General features: G+C 36.5%; 1 protein-coding gene and 1 long non-coding RNA gene across 2 annotated transcripts; one reads left to right on the forward strand and one right to left on the reverse strand.

The window, feature by feature from the left end:
* The first annotated feature begins 7,195 nt into the window (after positions 1 to 7,195).
* Positions 7,196 to 8,121, forward strand: LOC108462484 (uncharacterized). The gene is made up of 2 exons (XM_017762425.1): positions 7,196 to 7,726; positions 7,855 to 8,121. Exons 1-2 carry the CDS (start codon positions 7,196 to 7,198, stop codon positions 8,119 to 8,121), a joined length of 798 nt encoding a protein of 265 aa, XP_017617914.1.
* A 382-nt stretch (positions 8,122 to 8,503) lies between these two features.
* On the reverse strand, positions 8,504 to 9,341 carry LOC108462990 (uncharacterized). Its single transcript, XR_001867971.2, has 2 exons — positions 9,089 to 9,341; positions 8,504 to 8,880 (listed from the first exon to the last, which is right to left on the reverse strand). It is a non-coding gene; the product is annotated as an uncharacterized LOC108462990 (long non-coding RNA).
* Between the last annotated feature and the right edge of the window lie 11,152 nt (positions 9,342 to 20,493).

A 20,493-nucleotide genomic window follows, 5' to 3' on the forward strand; every position in this document is an offset into this window, starting at 1 on the left:
TCTAATTAACCACTCATTTTACTTCGTAAATATTTTTAATAAATATTTACAAATCCATTTTTCAGAAATAGAGACCCAAAAATACACTTTTCTGATAATAGTAAAATTCGGGTCATTACAGGCTTGGTCCTTCTTCAAGATCCTTAATCACCTAAAAAGTCCTGCAAACACAGGCCAAAATTTTGTAAGTTCAAAAGAACTTATTGATTTTTTTTGTAATACCCAAAAATAGACCCTATCTTGAAGGGGTAGTAAAATGAGAAGAACTAAATGTGTTTTACTCCTTGATCATTTTGGGACGATTTCTCGTAATTTGGGATGAAAAATTCTGGTTCATTTTCTGAGCTCGTCTATTGGTAGATAGATCAATAAGCGTCCATTTATCGATCCTATAGCCATTCGAATGGTTTTGGTGATTTCTCAGATGTCTCGCAATAATTGCGAACTCTGTCCTTTCTTCGCCTACATTCTCTCTTTTGCCATATACTTGTAAGGTTATCCTCTTAAACTTCCATCGTAAAAACCCATTTGGTTATGTCTTCTTTGGTATACATTCCAAGTTTGACTAGTCCTTAGTAGACTCCTTTTCTTACTATGGTTCTGAAGGAGTTGCTAACATCCCATTAGATAGTTTAACTAATGAGGATCCACGCCACTTTGGTGGACTTAATCTCATTTGACCTTGCACTCGAGTTGAAAATGGTTTTGGATTACTTCCTCATAATTCGCCTTATTTGTGATACCTTGCTTTTAAGATGTAACATGTTTGTCTAGAATAAACCATTTTGGAATATCGTATCCAGCAAATTGTTACCTGAATGACCATTTGAGTTCAGGATTTCCCTTATATGATGGTTCCTTATGGAACTAACTTTATGGTGGGTGTACCCGCAGTAGTTTCCCCTCAAAGAGAAAGAGTCTTGACATACATAACTATTACTTGAATAATTCCCTATTAGTACCTCTTACATAGGTTCCTACTAATCCCCTCTTTACAGACTTGATTTTTCTAGGGTACATATGATAGATCCGTACCTACAATCCACGTTTAAATCCTCTTTTAATTGCTTATATATAAGGCATTATCGACACTTCATTCCTATAACTAATTCTAGTTGGGTTTCCACCCTACGCTCTACCTGCTTATTTGTTTACTGCTTTGGCAGACTTTTCCAATTTTTCTTACTTTTTCCCTTTTTTTGGCGAGTTCCTCAAATCCGCTAACTAGCTATCTCTTGTAAACCCTTACAGTTTTTCTCGTTTGCATTATTTTCCATTATCACCGTCCTAGTAGACTACCCCGTTTTTATGTCATAGTGGACTCCATAGGCTGTCATAGCCGAGCTGTGGTCTTACTCATCATGCCTCATGTTTAATGTCCTGGCAGACTCTATTCGTTGCCATAGTCAAACTATGGTCTTACACCCATAATCCCCATGTTTAGTGTCCTTACAGACTTTCCTATGTTTATTGTCTCAACGGATTACCCTATATTTATTGTCCAGTGAACTCTCTATATTTCCATATCCGAGCTATGGTTTTACACATTACTTTCCATGTTTAATGTCCTGGCAGACTTCTCCGTGTTTACTGTCCTGATGGACTCTATTGGTTGTCATAGTTGAGCTATAGTCTTACACCTTAAACCTCTTTGAGGTGTCATCTCGAAGGACCTTACTGGCATCATGGTGTCACTCTATAGAGTCGATAAACTATCATCGTAGTGTCACTCTAGCAATCAAGTCGATGACATTTCATCTCACATCTAACCTTGATGCTTAAACACCATAGTGTCCCCCCTCCCCCCGACAAGGCCTGGAGCTTTGCATATCACAGTTTGCACCCAACAACACTAGGTTGTGGAATCTAGAGGAAAATTCCCTTTTCCTAACCATCTATCTCATCGACAATTTCCCTCTATACTCCACAATTCAGAAACACACAAACACAAGCATATTATCGCATAACATATTAATGTGGAGTATGTTAAATTTATGTATTGTACCACAACCATTTCATACATACCGGCACACTTGTGAATACTCATATACCTACTCATCCCTATGCAAACCTAGAAATCAAATCACAAACATGTATGGAGTACAAAAACTCACCTGATTCTTCTTTGCCTTATCAACTTAGCTTTTCTGAATGCTAGAGCTTCCATTTTCATGGTAGCTAAGCATGACAACAAAAGTCATAAATAAGCCTTAGTTTTCTAGCTTAAAAACTCAATTTTTAGAAACATGCAAAATCGTTCTGAAATTTCTTAACTTTATTTTCTTAAGTTTATGAATACTGAAGGACATAAAACCTTACCAGCTCACTAGATTCTCTACTTTTTCAACAGAAAACCCATCATCACTGTTCCACGCAAAGCTTCCTTTAATATCTCTTCTCTAGAACAGCCAAGAAGAATATGAAGAAGGGAAAGAAAATTAAACAGATTTGAGAAGAATTATGTAACCTCCGATACCAGGCCTAAATGTTATGGCTAGATTGAGAAGGCTACATTAGCCACCGAAATAGCTAAGCTAACTTACGTTACTTTTTAAGACTTTAAATAAACTCATTTTAGAGAAAATCGTAGTTGTACTTTGAGTTAGCTTAAAAGCATTCATTCATTTTAAATTAATGCAGCGGAAAAACCATTTTTCAAGTCATTTTGGAAAATTAGTTGCCTTATCGATTTGTTTTTCAAAAACAGTTTATTCGCAATGTAGTGGAAACTAAGGAACAATATCAAATTTTACTTAAGCCTGATATAATGTATTATCCGGTTATTATGCTTGAGTAATTCATGCATGCAAAAATTTCAAAAGGAAAAGTTACCAAGCCACAGATCAGAGATAATTAAAAATTACAAGCCAAAACCAATAAACACTTAATAATACTTATTAAGAATAGTTTGAGGTCCAAGGTGATTCTCCCAATGCCGAGCCTGATCCTAATTTTGAGGTTTACCTAAAAAGTTAAACACTATTAGGGGCTGAGCTTATGAAAAGCTCAGTGTAAGTCGAATAATTATTTAAACGGGCAAAAACATCAAATATAGTGAAATATATTAGCATTAACAGAAGAAAACAAAACCATCATAGGAATTTCATGTCATTACATAGCCATTATCAAATTGATGTCAAACGATGTATGGGCATACATTCATTTGATTAACAATCATTAATTTCGATACCATTTAATACAACAAAGTATAATGCATAGCAGAAATCAATAACACTCAAATATGTCGTGCACATGATGCAATGGAAAAAGGTTCCTACCCATACCATCCGCTACACACCAAGAGTCCCCCAGAACCAGTCTGCCAAACTCCAAAACATTATGAGCATAGCTCGATGTGGTAAAACTATCGAATAATCAATAATGCAGAAAACATGCCAGATATCAAATAGTGCGATAAATTGCCAATAACATAGAATATGCGATAAATCTTCCAATCCCCTAGGTACTCCAGGTGCAGTGCACTGACTACAAACAATGCAAACTTAATATGCCGCCAGTGCTCCACGAAACTCCTCTGTCAACCATAAAATCCCAACGCAATGCATATGCAATATGTCACACAATCTCATACATAATCATATATCAATACTTTTCACATTTATTTGACATGCTCAGCATGTCCTCAATAATCACATACTTTTAGTAAATGGAAACAGTGTTCTGACCTTTCAAATTACCATTGTGTTGGTATTAATAAATATCGTTCATACTTTATGGATTTTCATTCTGCATAAATAGCACCCTTTTCAGTACACAATATAACAAATATCTCATGCGTTTAAATCATACATAAGCCTGATATCTCAACACATTATATCATTCAATCAAACATTCTCATATCTCATAACTCAAATCTGCAATTACAAACTCAATCAAACATCCATACTATCAAACTAGCAATTTTGCCAACATGTTAATCTTTTAAGGCTCGAAACATACGTGGTTCGGCCACTCACAAAATCAATAATTTGGCTATTAATCTAATCCAATCAGCAACATAATTTATCATATATAAGATGATATTTAACATTTTTAAACAATTTTATGAGTTTAGGACCTACACCTTATTTTTCGCTTCCTTGCAGCACACTAGCGAATATTCCAATTTTCCTTAATAATTCCCTAAATGAACCTAAACCAAAATTCAGTATAAATTCAATTAATTTACAATTAAACCATCCCCCAAACACCCACTTATGAGTTCAAACAAATCATTGAAATTATAACTATTTATGAATCCAAACTAGTTAGATACCTTACATTATATCGATGCAAACCGTACGTACAATCGTTGTTCACCTTTACAGATGATTTGGGGCATTTGGTTCAGCACCTAATTCAATAATATATTGGAAAATTAGTAGCTAATTAGGCTCCGATTGTTTATGCGTAAAACATTTTTCGAAAATTTTTTTTAGCCTTTCCAGTGTTTGTTTGGCTGAAAATATTTTCCTAAAGTAAAATCAATTACAAAAATGGGAAAAGATGCCCTTTAATTTCGAAAAATGTCTTACCCTTTCTAATTCGGTAAGACATTTTCAGGAAAATTAAAAGCCAACATCGATCATTCTTTTCCTTTTCCCTTCCCCTTCCCTTCCCCTTTATAACGCCCCAAGTTTTTAAATATGTCTCTATGATTCATTAACACATATATCTGTATCTGCTTCAGTGGTTAGATGTTCTAGGTGTGTGTGGGAGGTCCCAAGTTCAAGCCATAACTTCAGAAAATTTTAGATTTTTCCTAAATTAAGCCTTAACTTCGAGTCAGCCAGCTTATGTTAAGTTACTTGTAATTCCATATCATAATAGGCCTGCTGGTCTGGAGGTTAAGTAGTGTGTTCGTATACTGGAGGTCCTATGATCGAATCCCTGTGCGAGCGAGGGAGTTTTATTTTGCTCGGCTCTGCATTAGAGTTCCAGTGGTTGTGGGATTCTGGGTAGTGGGTGGTTAGGATGAGAATTAGTGGGATTTGGGTAATCGGTTTCCTAAAATCTCTCCTGCAAAAACTGACGTCCACTTTCTCTTCTCCTATTTTCCAAAAATTTTTCTCATTTCTCTCTGATATTTTGTTCTCCTTCGCCCATTGTCAAAATTTTGTTCTCCCATTATCTTTTCATTCTTTTGTTTCTTTACTTTATGATCCCTTGTGCATCATGACGACACACTTTCAGTAAGTTAGGTTTTGTTAAATCTTAACTTCTTTGTGGTCAAGTGCTAATAAGGGTTTCCTTTAGTGTCTTGGGGTTAATCGAAGGGCTGAAGACTGTCCATTGACATTTTAAGAGTGTGGAATTCTCATTTTTGCTCGAAGGTAAGGTTTTTTTGGAAAATGATTGAATACCTCGTTATAAGTTTCGTTAAAGTATCATTGGTATCACTAAATTTGGGTTTGGATTATGGATTTTTAGGTTTTAGAGTGCTAGTGGTTGCTTTAGCATTATTTTAAAACTAGGTGTATACACGAAAACACAGAAAATGAGAAGCGGCGAAAACCAAAAAAAAAATCTGTCGACGCCACACGGGTGTGTGGTCGCCTGTGTGGTAGGCCGTGTGACAGTGCATGGGCATATAATCGATGAGCCAAGCCATGTGCGCAAGACACGAGTGCATGACACGACCATGTGAAGGCTGGTGGGGCGGTGTGCGATACACAAGCTCGACCTATTGGGTCGTGTGGGACGCACGAGCATATGGACCCACACAGTCAGGCCACATGGGCATGGGAGCCCATTTTTCTAAAATAATCTGTAAAGTTTCACGAGTCGACTAAGTCGACTGTGACCTATCTTAGGGTTGGCAAGAATTACTTAGACCCTTGATTCTGTACTCTGACTATGTGATGTATGTATTCAGCATGTACTCTTAGCATCTGTTTCTGACCGATTGTATGATCTGTTAAATTGCATTATAACATGCCATATGTTTATGATGCATTGTATCGAGGTGGGGTTGAAGATATTTCGGAAGAAGTGTCTAAAAGGCTTTAAACCTGTTACCTGGCAGCTCAGCTACACTATTCTACTTATGTGCCTTAATTCGATACAGTATGGTGTGTAGGGATGGGTGGGTTGATTATATCCCCACATGGTGTGTAGGGCTGGATGGAGATGGTGTGTAGAGGCTGGTGGGTAGGATTCTGATATTCTAATCTACATTCTGTACCTGAGCTGGGCTAAGGCCCTAAGTTATATTTGATTTTGTATCTGAGAGGGCTAAGGCCCACATTGATTTTGTAATGGGCTCAGGCTCAAACTGTATATACATGATTGATTTATGTTATTATGCTATGTGCACGTATTCTGTGGGGATTACACACTGAGTTTACGAAAACTTACCTTTTTTCTGTTTGATCTGTTCAGGTAATCCCCAGGATTAGAAAGATTGGAGCAACAGAGGATTCAAAGGTGACCACTACTTCTGCCTCATGATAAATTTATAGTTTTATGCTTATCATGGTTTTAGTTTTTATTTGGGAAATTTTGATGTAATTATGGCCATTACGGGTTTTTGTTTAGATATGGGATGACACTTTGGTTTCCAGATTTATCACTACAAACACATGACGTTTTCTCGAAATTAAAGTTTTCCTAAAATGAATGGTTTTTTAAAATAAAAAGTTCACAAGCTTCCACTAAAAAGATCACGTTTTGAACCGTAAAACGAATATGCGTTTTCCTGAGTTAATTAAAGACTAATAAAATGGAAGGGTTTTCACTCGATAAATTAGACTACATATTCCATTCCATGTGATATCGCCAGATTCAGCCATTACGTCTAGGCCGGGTTTGGGGTGTTACATTAAGTGGTATCAGAGTCAAGTTGCAAAACTCGACTATGGATTTGGGTTTTAAACTTGGTTTTAAAGAAATAATTTGAAATATTTTTGATTAAGTATGTGGTACACCGAGTCTCCAGCGCCGATCTTGTAAGTTCCTGAAACTCTAATTAGAATGTCTGAAAGTATTATTAGAATATATTGAAACTACTTTAGGTAGTATATCACACTAAAAACACTCTAGGTAGTGTAAACTGAAAACTGTAGTGAGACTACTACTCGCGATAACCGACTTTGAGCATTCTGATACTATATGGTATAAAATATCTGTTAATAAAATATTAGAACTATTGACTAATGTATAAAACTATTAATACAGATAAATTCCGGAATGTGCAATGAGCACACGAGGTATCTACGGATGGGGTACTAGAGGTCGTGGCAGCATGTCGAATCTTGATACGGGCGAGATGCTGGTTTTACCTGCTATAGAGGCTAGGTCTCATGATCACACAGCCGGGGATGACGCATTGTCCCAGGCTATGCTGAGGATTTTAGAGAGGGTCGCTGGGCCCAACACTGGAGCTGGGGGCCGGGGGTCAGTTACAGAACGACTCCGGTCCAATGGGGATGAGTTATTCAGAATTGTCGTTGGAGTCGCCCCTAACGTGGCTGAGTACTGGATGGAGGCCAAGAATAGAATAATGGATGATCTGGACTTTACCCCTGAGCAGAAATTGAAAGGGACTGTTTCTCTGCTTCGCGAGGAAGCATATCAATGGTGGCTGATGATTAAGGAGGGCACTCAGCTCGACCGATTGACTTGGGACTATTTTAAAACTGTGTTTCAGAGTAAGTATATAGGAGCCAGCTACATTGATGCCAGGAGGCTTGAGTTCCTTAATCTCACCCAAAGTGACCGTTCAGTGGTCGAGTATGAGGCCGAATTCTTGAGATTGAGCCGTTATGGGCGAGGCCTGTGGTGACTGAGTACGAGAGATGTGTACGTTTTAAAGACAGTATTAGGGATAATCTGAGGATACTAATAGCTCTGTAGAGGGAGCATGAGTTAGCTGTTCTAGTCAAGAAGGCCAAGATTGCTGAGGATGTTAAACGCGCAGAGCACCAGAATAGAGATCGCGAGAGGGGTAGGAACAAGAGGGATTTAGAGCCTTCAAGTTCTGGGTTGAGGCCTAAAAAAAAGGCCAAATCTGATGGGCCAATGAGAGATGGGCCTCTTGTTGCACCTACTGGGGTGGCATTGTTTGGGCATTGTGGTAGATGCCATCCGGGCGAATGTTGGAGAACTACTGGGCATGTCTAAGATGTAGTTCAACTAAGCATCGTGTTAAAGACTGTCCACTGAGAACTGATCAGATGCAAGCTCAGGGTTCTAGTACTGTACAGCCGCTAAGAGTAGTTCAGCAACTATCTTGTGGCCGAGTCAAGCCAGGGGTGGTAACGGCATGGGCCGAGGACAGAGAGCACCAAACAGAGGTGCTGGATCGACTGAGACGAGGCAGCCTACTTTGGTTTATGCTGCTCGTTATCATGACGACCAAGATGCTTCGTACGTTATTACGGGTACGTTTTTAATATTTAATGTATCTTATTTGGCATTGATTGATATAGGCTCTACACACTTCTATGTAGCTGTAAGACCCAATTTGTGCCCGGGCTTACACAAACTAAAAAACAAATCAAAATATAAAAAATAACAATAATAATAAAGTCCAATGTCCATTTCTTACATAGCCCAACAACCAAAAATAACGGGCTCAAATTAAAAAAACCTAAACCCAACAAAATACACAGCCCAATAGCCCAAATAATCCAAGCTTCAGTTACAGAAAATGAAACCCTAAGTCAGTAGCCTCGTGCCGCAGCCTTCATGAGTGGCCTCACTACATCGTACGTGCACCTCCGTTCCTCCACGTTAACGGAACCTACGAGAAGGAAAATAAACAGCAAAGGAATGCACGAGAGAGAAGCTAACAGAATTTACAGCGATTGACAGCAAGAAAATGTAATTTTATTTTTTATTTACTCTGTAAATCTGGCTATAAAAAGCCGTCAAATGTACCTGCAAAAAAAAGGCATATTACGCACACTCTACGCATACACATACAATATACATACATCAAATTTAGAAAATTTCAAAAATAAAAGAATTTCTGGAAAGGTGATCTTCCTTATTCTTTTAATTTTTCTATTATTTCTATCAATTTTCCTGCAAGTATTTTTCATCATTTGGTTTTCTGAAACAAAGAGAATAAAAAGGCAAGTCTTACCTTGCAAATCAGCCTTGGATCTCTGTCCTCTTCGCTGAGAATCGAAGTTGGAAGGGCCTAAAGGCATCATCGATTGTCGCTAGAGTGCCATCGACCACCTGATGAAGTGGTGTACTCGGTGGCTGCTGGAATATGCCCAAACAAATTGATTTTTAGGGCTATGAATTTTGGTGAAGTGGGGGCTGCGTTTAGAAAATAGATTTAGGAAAAGATAGGTCTTAAATGACATGCTAATGAAACGGCACCGTGTAAAAGGGTGGGGGGGCCTTTTGCGCCTAAAATGGTCAATTTATGCAACAAATCCTTCCCTTTGCACGAACCTTTAAATTAGCAATCAATTAGCTTACCCATTTTTTAAATTTAGCCTTCTAATTTGTGCATTTTTTTCACTTTGATCCACGGTCTAGTACAGTATTGTGGGCGCGGGATATTTTCAATTCCAATCCCCGCGCATTTACGCACGTGGCACATTGATCCTATTTTATAATTATCTTATTTGTAAATTGTTTCTCCTGTTTTAATTTTGTTTCAATTAAAACCATGCTTGTTAAATTTGTACCTAATTATTTTTATTAAATGTACAAATAAAATTAAGTTTTTTAATTCATATTTTTCATTTCATGTTATTTTAACATTCTGTCATTTCCAAAATTTCTTCACATATATATTTTATGGTAAAATTAAAGTTAATTTTATAATTCCATGTTATTTAAATATACAATTATTTCTAAAGTGTCTTCACATGGATATAATACATATTAAATCGTTTTTACTATGGTACATGTTATTATTTTTATATAACTTTACGTAAATATTTTCCTATGTATATATATATATTTTAAGTTATTTATGTGTATAATATATTTCTTTTAAGAACCATATTTTAAATCATATAACTTATTTATTGTATACACTCTCACATTATCCTTACATATGTATTATTTATATGTTCCATCAATCCAAATCAATTTTTTACATAAAAATTATGTTTTATATTATTTGTTTTAAATTTTCCTTTATAAATATAGTCTTATGAATATGCATCACTAAATTTATGTATTTTACTGAACATAGTTTTTACCTTTTTATGTATATAATTATATTTTTTATATTTCGTTACATGTATAATTTATATATTTTTTTGATACATTATTAATTTCATTTTTTATATAAAAAATAATTATACCTAAATTTATTTATATATATATGTACTATGAATTTATTATGTACATTATATTTTATCATGTGTTTTACTCTTCTTTTGTATTTTATATGTTGTTTAAGTTACCATGCCTATTGTCATTTTTTTAAATTTGTGTGAAATGTTTTACATATTATTCAAATGTTTTAATCTACAATATTTATTTCAAATAATTATATATCCTTGGCTTTCATAATAACTTGTCAATTTATGTGATGTGTTAATTAATTCATCATTATGTTGAAAATGTCTTATATTATATTGATTTCTAATTCCATTTTATTTTGTACATATTTTTGTGCTTCATTTTATATTGTGTCATGTTAATTATTGTGTATATCATTTTGTATTAATCATTCACTATCCATGCTTAAAGAATTTTTGGTCACATTATACTTAGAATAATTGTACATAATTGTTGGATTTATTAAGTGAGGTTTATTGTACTATATGTGCGTGTATTATTTCATACTCACTAACCTTTTTTTTTATACAAATGTTTTGATACAATTCATTAAGCATTCCATTTGAAAACGAATAAACGTGTTTTAAGCAAATTTCCAATTTTCTTTATCACTCAAAAATTCTGAAATAAGGCAATATCCAACATTTGGGAATTCGGAAAATCGTGCTCAACCGTACTGGGTATGATTTTTCCGGTGAACTAAATATTTGGATAACCTTTTATAATTTTAGTGTATAAGTTTTCAAAAGTCAAAAATCAATCGTGTTTTTAAAGGTATAAGGGATCGTATCCAATCGTGCTGGGTATGATACTGCATATCTTTGAAATGAGAGAATTTTGACCCCTAACTTAAACTACTCGAACATTTTAAAAAGAATCATACTTTGGAAAATCTTTTCTTTTTTAAAAAAAAAAACCTTTTGGCATAAGGATAGCATCAAATCAGTTTGGTACCAATTTTGGGCGTAATGAGGGTGCTAACCCTTCCTCATGCGTAATCGACTCCCGAACCCACTTTTTTGATTTTGCATGAATAAAGCATTTTAACAGGTGGCCCAATCACACCTAAATCAAGAGATTGGTGGCGACTCCACATTTTTTTTTTCAAAGTTGATCCCCATTGTTTTCAAAATAATAAAAAGGGTTTCGACAGTAGCTAGCACTGTCTCTGAAACTTTAGGGATTTCGGTCGAGGATACTTCTAATGAGGTGACTATTGTGAGTCCTTTGGGGCAATCTATTCAAATTAGTAACTTGTATAGAGACGTTTCGTTAGAGGTTCAAGGGATAATATTTCGGGTTGATTTGATGGAGCTTCCGTTTAGAGAGTTTGATTTGATATTGGGGATGGATTGGTTGGTAAAGCATCGAGTAAGTCTGGATTGTACGACAAAAAGGGTTGTGTTGACAGCCAATGAGGACAACGAGGTAATTGTGATTGAGGAGTGACGAGACTACTTGACTAATGTGATCTCAGCTTTGGTAGTGGAAAAGTTGGTCTGAAAAGGGTGTCAGGCATTCTTAGTCTACGTTAATATTTTTTATCCGGGGGACTCTTCTGTTAAGGATATCAGAACTGTGAGAGATTTTTTGAATGTCTTTCCTAAGGAGTTACCGAGGTTGCCTCTGAGCCGTGAGGTAGAGTTTGGGATTGAGTTGATTCCTGGTACAGCTCCGGTGTCTATCACCCCTTACTGAATGGCATCGAAAGAGCTGACAGAACTTAAGGCTCAGATTTAGGAGTTGTTGGATTGTGGGTTCATTCGTCCCAGTGTGTCTCCATGGAAAACACCTATCCTTTTCGTGAAAAAGAAAGATAGGATAATGAGGATGTGTATCGACTACTGTCAGTTGAACAAGCTAAAGATCAAGAATAAGTACCCACTTCGGAGGATAGATGATTTATTTGATCAGTTCAGAGGGGCCTTTATGTTTTCTTAGATCGATTTGCGTTCGGGCTATCATCAGTTGAGAGTTAAGGAGGCCGATGTACATAAGAAGGTATTTAAGACTCGTTATAGACATTACGAGTTCCTAGTTATACCCTTTGGTTTGACTAATGCACCGGCGGCATTTATGGATTTAATGAACAGAGTATTTCAACCCTATCTGGATCAATTTTTAGTGGTGTTCATCGACGACATATTAGTGTATTCTAAGACAGAGGATCAGCATGATGAGCAACTCAGAGTGGTTCTACAGATTCTTCTAGAGAAACAATTGTATGCGAAGTTCAACAAGTTTGAGTTCTGGCTTCGAGAAGTGACATTTCTGGGACATGTGGTTTCGGCTAAAGGGATTTGTGTTGATCCCCATAAGATTAAGGCTGTGTTGAGTTGGAAACAGCCAAAGAATGTGTAACACCCCGTACCCGAGACCGTTGCCGGAGTCGAACACGAGGTGCTAAACGACTTAATTCATTTACTCTCACAGTCCATTTAAAAATTTTCCAGACGACTGGCTGACTGCGTCACTGTCACTTTAAAAATCATAACTTGAGTTCTACAACTCGAAAATCAGTTTTGAAATTTTTCCCTGAAACTAGACTCATATATCCATCTACATATTTTTTTCTAGAATTTTTGGTCAGGCCAATTAGTACAGTTTATTAGTTAAAGCCTCCCCGGTTACAGGGTGTGACTACACTGATCTTCATGCATTACGATTTGGATATGTCCCTGTACAGGGCTTCAATACTGATGCCGTTTGTTTCTATAGAAACTAGACTCAAAAAGGAATCTATACATATATGGAATGACTTCTAAATGTCTCTGGTTAATTTATAATGAATTTCCAAAGTCAGATCAGGGGATCCAGAAACCGTTCTGGCCCTGTCTCACGAAAACTTTAACATCTCATAATATACTATTCATATGAAATTTTTGTTACTTTCCTATGAAAATAGATTCATCAAGGTTCGATTACATAATTTATTCGCTATTTAATTCCATTCCTACTATTTTTAGAGATTTTTCACATCCACATCACTGCTGCTGCCAGCATCTATTTTTAAGGTAAACTTTACCTATTTCATGATCCTCCATGGATCAACTAGAGTTTGTCATACATATACCAAAAGTGATCATGAATAACCATTCCCATGACTAACCCTTACCAACATTTCCATACCTCTCGACGATCGACATACAAAAAGATTATAATGCTATGATCAAAGTATACTTAAGCCATTTTCGCATGGCTATCCAAATTTACACAAAACCGAAAGGTACATGACCTACAACAAAAGGGTAGTCCTATACATTAACCAAAATATCCTCTCACTACTAGTCTATTCTATACATGCCATAAGATATTCTAAAACGTAGCAGTACCAAACAGTGGATGGTGATAATGTGACTAGTTGCTGACGATCCCCGAGCCTGTAGCTTCCAAATGAGATCTATAAAACAGAGGAAACAAAGTACACGGAGTAAGCATTACAATGCTTAGTAAGTTTCAAGCAGTATCAACAAATAACAATCAAATTATAACATAGTTGTTCGTATTTTTATTTCACTCTTCCTTCGGGCATACCATCCCCTTGTCCGAATATGCACGTCTCATCATATGTAATAGGCAGATAAATTCTCACTTAATGGTGACCTCTTATGATCATAGGTACATTACATATTTTTACCTGACTTTCCACATTGACCAAATGCACAATAATCATAGAACAGTCTTATTGCTTTACTCACATGTGCATCACATAACGACCTTGTGATTTAGTCTAAATCAAACTTAAATATAATCTCAAATACATACCTGACCAACTTAATGCATTGAACGTATTTATTACTAATTGTCACTGTGAAGTCGCATGATCTTACGCTTTACTTGAATCTTCAGCAAAACCTTTAGTTCGGGGCTTACCCGGACAAAATCTCCACACGTAGTCATCGGGTCATTAGAGCTCGGATATAGTACGAGCACGAAGCCTCGGTCATTAATCGATGATAATATTCTCGCATAAGGCTGCGGGGTTTTAACCGGATATAATCTCGACACAAATGCCCTTCGGGACTTATCACATTTCTACACTTTCACATCCATCACGTTGGCCACTCGGCCCTATCACATATATACACTTTCACATTCATCACATTGGCCATTCGGCCTTATCACATATATACACCTTCACATTCATCACATCGGCCATTAGGCCTTATCACATATATACACTTTCACATTCATCACATCGGCCATTAGGCCTTATCACATAAATATACACTTTCACATTCATCACATCGGCCATTAGGCCTTATCACATATATATACACTTTCACATTCATCACTTTGGCCATTAGGCCTTATCACATATATACACTTTCACATTCATCACATCGGCCATTAGGCCTTATCACATATATATACACTTTCACATTCATCACTTTGGCCATTAGGCCTTATCACATATATACACTTTCACATTCATCACATCGGCCATTAGGCCTTATCTCATATTTATACACATTCACATTCATTGCGTAAAATCTGAAATCAAAATATAAATTTTCATGTATTCACATCACAATTATTCAAATATACTTCACATACCACATATACTATCATGTACAGACTTGGTCTTGGCCGAATCTACATCAATCATTTTCCAATGAATAATTCAATTTCACGCCATACTATCATTTCATATTCGAATACTCATAAACTTACAATTTCACAAATTTTATTATCAAAGATCCATCTAACACTCATATATCATTTTACAATATCACGAATTAGAATTCAAGTATGGGTTTAATCAATAGCTTATGAGCAACTAAAACAAGTTTTATCAATGTTTACAACAAAATCACATATTCACTACAAGCTGTTTTTCCTGAGCAATGGTCACTAAATTATTTATAACCGGAGCTACAAGGCTCCAAATCACTTGCCATTAATTTTCCCTGAATATAGACTCATATATCTTCCATCCATAAATTTTTCAGAATTTTAGGTTTGGCCAATCAATACCAGATATTTCTTAAAGTTTCCCCTGTTTCACTGTTTGACTAACCTGACCAGTCTTCACTACGAATCAAAATTCTCATTGTAAAGAATTTAAAGTATGTTCTATTTGATTTAATTTGAAACTAGACTCATTAAGGAGTCTAAGCATATAAATTTTATCTTGTAACCATTTTTGTACAAATTATAGTGATTTTCTTAAAACAGAACAGGGGATTTCGGAGTCATTCTGACCCTGCCCCACACAAGTTTAAATATCTCTTTATAGGAAATTTCTTTGCTTCCACGGTCTCTTTTATAGGAAACTAGACCAACTAAGATTTGATTACATATTTTATTCAGCCTATAATTCCACACCAACAATTTATAGTGATTTTCTAAAATCACATTACTGCTGCTGTCCAAGCAAAGTATTACAATTTGCTCTTAAATTTCCAAGTCCAAACACATATGAACTTACCATTTGAGTTTAAGACCTATCATGGCCACATCATATCTTATTAAATCAACTCATTATGTCCTATTATGTTTGAATTTACTCAACGTTCAATCGCTTAAAACTTACCTCAGAAGTGGTCGGCGATTAGATGTCCACGGCTATTCGTTTACTTCCTCTTTTCTCCTATCCAACTTTGATCCTCTTTGCTCTTAAGCTAATTCAAACAAATTTAACTTATTAAAGTCTCATTATGCTAGCTTATGGCCGAATATGACAAGGAGTTTGATAGGTCATATGGCCACCTTTAGCTCAAACACAAAATGGTCATACGCATTTTTAATCACATTGAGCAATTTAATACAATTAATCTAACATTTCCTCATGTGCACCTTTATGACCGAATACATGCAACACCAAGCTATCTATTCATTCATGTGTGCATATTATTTAAGCATGTATATCCACAATCGAATTCATCATATAAATATCTATGATTTCACTCAAATAATCTCACTACAACACATGGTGCTCCAACCATTATTTAAATTCAAAGCTCGGCTAGTACACATATATACACTAGCAATCCATTACTAACATTTGCACTTCATCTTAATAGCTAGCTTAGCAAACCTTAATTTAACACATAATTCATACATATCACATTCCAAGCATTCACTCAATTCTATCACTTAAAACACACACATTACTCAATAACTTCATAGTTCAAATTCGCAACTACACCACTAATATTCAAAATCATATTCGGCCTTAGTACTCCTTGTTAGCCGATTTTTCTTCATTTAGCAACTAAAATATAATAAACCACAACATTTAAATTCATCTCATTCTTCTCCCATTTGACCGAATGAACATTTATCAAATGAAAATTCAACTAAACAACAACATCTTTCTTTCTAAAATGTATATACACTCACACGGCAACTTTCAATTTATACTTTTCAACCATGAACTCTACTCATTCAAACATCATTTAAGCCACTTAACAATTAATTAACATCTTTCAAAAAACTTATCAAAATAACACCAATTTAGCACTTGCCGAATGGACATTTGTCTATTGATGCATGAAATTAAACCATGGGTTAAATAAGCTATGCACTTATCAATCTAATCTCATAGTCAATTAAAAGAAAATCACAAGGCATACCTTAAACTAGGATAGCCATGGCCGACTACCTTGGTTTTTCCTCTTCAATATTCCCTTTCCCACATTCGCAATCAAGAAGAAGGATGAGCATGCATTTTTTGTTTCCTTTTGTTATCTTTCTTCAACCCACGGCAATGGAGGGGGAGAACATGGATGAGACAACTTTGTTTTCATCACCCTCCTTTTCATTTCTTTATTACTAACCTTTTTTCTTTTATTGTTTCCTACATACCCCATTATCACAAAGTGTTTATAATATGGTTAATCCCATAGCATGGCTGGCCACTAGTTCATCTTTTGGGTATTTTGACATGCAAGGACAACATTTTCTAAGATGCATCAATAGGCCACTTTAACATTTGCCTAGCACATTTCTAAATTTTCTCACACAAATCCTATTTAGCAAAATTCACTTACAATTAACAAAATTCAAACATGAAATTTTCACACATGCCTATATACATATAATAAGCATCAAATATAATGGTTAATTATTTTTATGACTCGGTTTTGTGGTCCCGAAACCACTTTCTGACTGGGGTCACTTTAGGGGTGTCACAGAATGTGTCTAAAATCTGTAGCTTTTTAGGGTTAGCAGGATATTATCGATGTTTCGTAGAGGGGTTCTCCTTGATCCCAGCTCTGATGACTAAACTACTACGTAAAGGAGTTCCTTTCATTTGGACTGATGCACAGCAGGAGAGCTTTGATAAGCTCAAGATAATTTTAACTCAGCTCCTGTTCTAATATAGCCTAAGCTTGGTAAAGACTTCGTGGTACACAGTGATGCATCACATATGGGTCTGGGTTGTGTTCTGATGTAAAACGGAAAGGTAGTTGCGTATGCGTCTCGTCAGCTTAAGACTCATGAAGAAAATTATCCAACGCATGACTTGGAGTTAGCAGCCATAGTTTTTGCAATGAAAATCTGAAGGCATTACCTGTATGGTGAGAAGTGTATCATCTACACTGATCACAAGAGCCTCAAATATCTCCTCACCTAGAAGGAGTTAAACCTTAGGCAACGTAGATGGGTTGAACTGCTTAAGGATTACGATTGGACTATCGAGTATCATCCTAGAAAGGCTAATGTGATGACCGATGTGTCAAGACATAGGGCTATGACCAATCTGAGAGCAATGTTCACTTGACTGAGTCTTTTCGATGATCAAAGTCTATTGGTAGAACTTCAAGTGAAACCGATATGGATTGATCAGATCAGAGATAAATAGTTGGAGTACAAGTCTCTGGAGTTACATTTTCGTTAGGTGGAGAATGGTGTTACTACGAATTTTAAGACTAATAAGGATAGGGTATTGTGTTTTTGCGGTCAGATTTGTGTACCGAATGATGAAGACTTGAGACAGTCGATTCTGAGGGAAGGGTATAGTAGCCTTTATGCTATGCATCTCGGTGAGAACAAAATGTATCGAGACTTGTGAGATTTATATTGGTGGTTGGGGTTGAAACATGAGGTTACTAACTTCATTGCTCACTGTTTGACTTGTCAACAGGTTAAGGCTGAGTATCAGTTACCTTCAAGGTTACTGCAGCCGGTTAAGATTTCGTTATGGAAATGGGATGGAGTAACGATAGACTTTGTTAGTGGGTTGCCTCTAACACCCACTAAGAAGGATTCTGTCTGGGTCATTGTTAATTGATTGACCAAGTCTGCTCACTTCATTCCGGTCAGAACAGAACTTTCTCTGCAAAAGTTGGCTAAACTCTACATTTCTGAAATAGTGAGGCTACTTGGGGTACCTGTCTCGATCATCTCTGACAGGGATCCTTGTTTCATGTTTCAGTTCTAGAAGAAGCTTCATGAGGCTCTGGATACAAGATTAGACTTCAGTACTGCTTTCCATCCTCAGACAGATGGTCAGTCGGAAAGGATGATTCAGATGCTGAAGGATAAGTTAAGGAGCTGCGTTATTGATTTCCGATGTAGTTGGGAGGAGTACTTGTCATTAGCAGAGTTTGCTTACAATAACAGTTACCAATCTAGTATACAGATGGCACATTACAAGGCACTGTATGGTCGTAAGTGTCGCACTTCCTTATGTTGGATTGAGTTGGGTGAGCGACGTATTCTAGGTTCGGAGTTAGTTTCAGAAATTGAAGACAAACTCCGTTTGATTCAAGATTGACTGAAAGTGGCTTCTGATAGGCAGAAGTCCTATGCAGATCTGAAGCGTTGAGAGATAGAGTATTTTGTGGCGGACTTCATTTTTCTCAAGGTCTCGCCATGGAAGAAGATTCTGAGGTTAGGTTGCAAGGGCAAGCTGAGCCCTCGGTTTATTGGGCCGTATCAAATTTTAAGACGAGTGGGACCAGTCGCATATCAGTTGAAGCTACCTCTAGAGTTAGATCACATTCATGATGTTTTTCACGTCTCGATGTTGAGGCGCTACCGCTCTAATCCCACGCATATTGTTCCTGTTCAGGAAATTGAGGTTCAGCCAGATCTGACCTTTGAGGAGGAGCCGGTTTGGATTCTAGATCACAACGTTAAGGTTATGAGAAGGAAGTCTATTCCCTTAGTGAAGGTGCTGTGGCGGAATCATAGCATCGAGGAGGCCATTTGAGAGCCAGAGGCTTCGATGCGTCAGCAGTATCTACACCTTTTCTGATCAAGTAAAAATTTCGAGGCTGAAATTTTCTTTTAGAAGGGTAGAGTTGTAATACCCCACGTTTTTAAATATGTCTTTGTGATTCATTGACACATATATCTGTATCTGCTTCAATGGTTAAGTGTTTTGGGTGTGTGTGGGAGGTCCCAAGTTCAAGCCATGACTTTGGAAAATTTTGGATTTTTCCTGAATTAAGCCTTAACTTCTAGTCAGCACGCTTATATTAAGTTACTTGTAATTTCATATTAGAATAGGCCTGCTGGTCTAGAGGTTAAGTAGTGTGTTCGTATACTGGAGGTCCTGTGATCGAATCCCTGCGCAATTAGGGAGTTTTATTTTGCTCGGCTCTGCATTAGAGTTCTAGTAGTTGTGGGATTCTAAGTAGTGGGTGGTTAGGATGAGAATTAGTGGGATTTGGGTAATCGGTTTCCCAAAATCTCTCCTACAGAAACTGACATCCACTTTCTCTTCTCCTCTTTTCCAAAATTTTTTCTCTTTTCTCTCTGATATTTTGTTCTCCTTTATCCATTGCCAAAATTTTATTCTCCCCTCATCTTTTCATTCTTTTGTTTCTTTAATTTACGATCCCGTGTGCATCGTGACAACACGTTTTCGGTAAGTTGGGTTTTGTTAAATCTTAACTTTGTTGTGGTCAAGTGTTAATAAGGGTTTCCTTTGGTGTCTAGGGGTTAATCAAAGGCCTGAAGACTGTCCATTGACATTTTAAGAGTGTGGAATTCTCGTTCTTGCTCGAGGGTAAGGTTTTGTTGGAAAATGGTTGAATACCTTATTATAAGTTTCGTTAAAGTATCGTTGGTATCACTGAATTCGAGTTTGGATTATGGATTTTTAGGCTTTGGAGTGCTCGTGGTTACTTTAGCATCGTTTTGATGCCAGGTATGTACCCGAAAACACAGAAAATGAAAAGCGGTGAAGCCAAAAAACGAATCTGTGGACACCACACGGGCGTGTGGTCGCCTGTGTGGTCGGCCATGTGACAGTGCACGAGCATGTAATCGACGAGCCAGGCC

Source organism: Gossypium arboreum, chromosome 13, assembly GCF_025698485.1.
Source record: "Gossypium arboreum isolate Shixiya-1 chromosome 13, ASM2569848v2, whole genome shotgun sequence".
In the NCBI taxonomy this organism is placed as follows: Eukaryota; Viridiplantae; Streptophyta; class Magnoliopsida; order Malvales; family Malvaceae; genus Gossypium; species Gossypium arboreum.

Bases quoted from the DNA above. Each gene is read 5' to 3' on its own strand.
- LOC108462484 (XM_017762425.1), top strand. From the start codon at position 7,196: ATGAGCACACGAGGTATCTACGGATGGGGTACTAGAGGTCGTGGCAGC. The intron at 7,727-7,854 runs GTCGAGTATGAG...ATAGCTCTGTAG, and splicing joins CCCAAAGTGACCGTTCAGTG to AGGGAGCATGAGTTAGCTGT.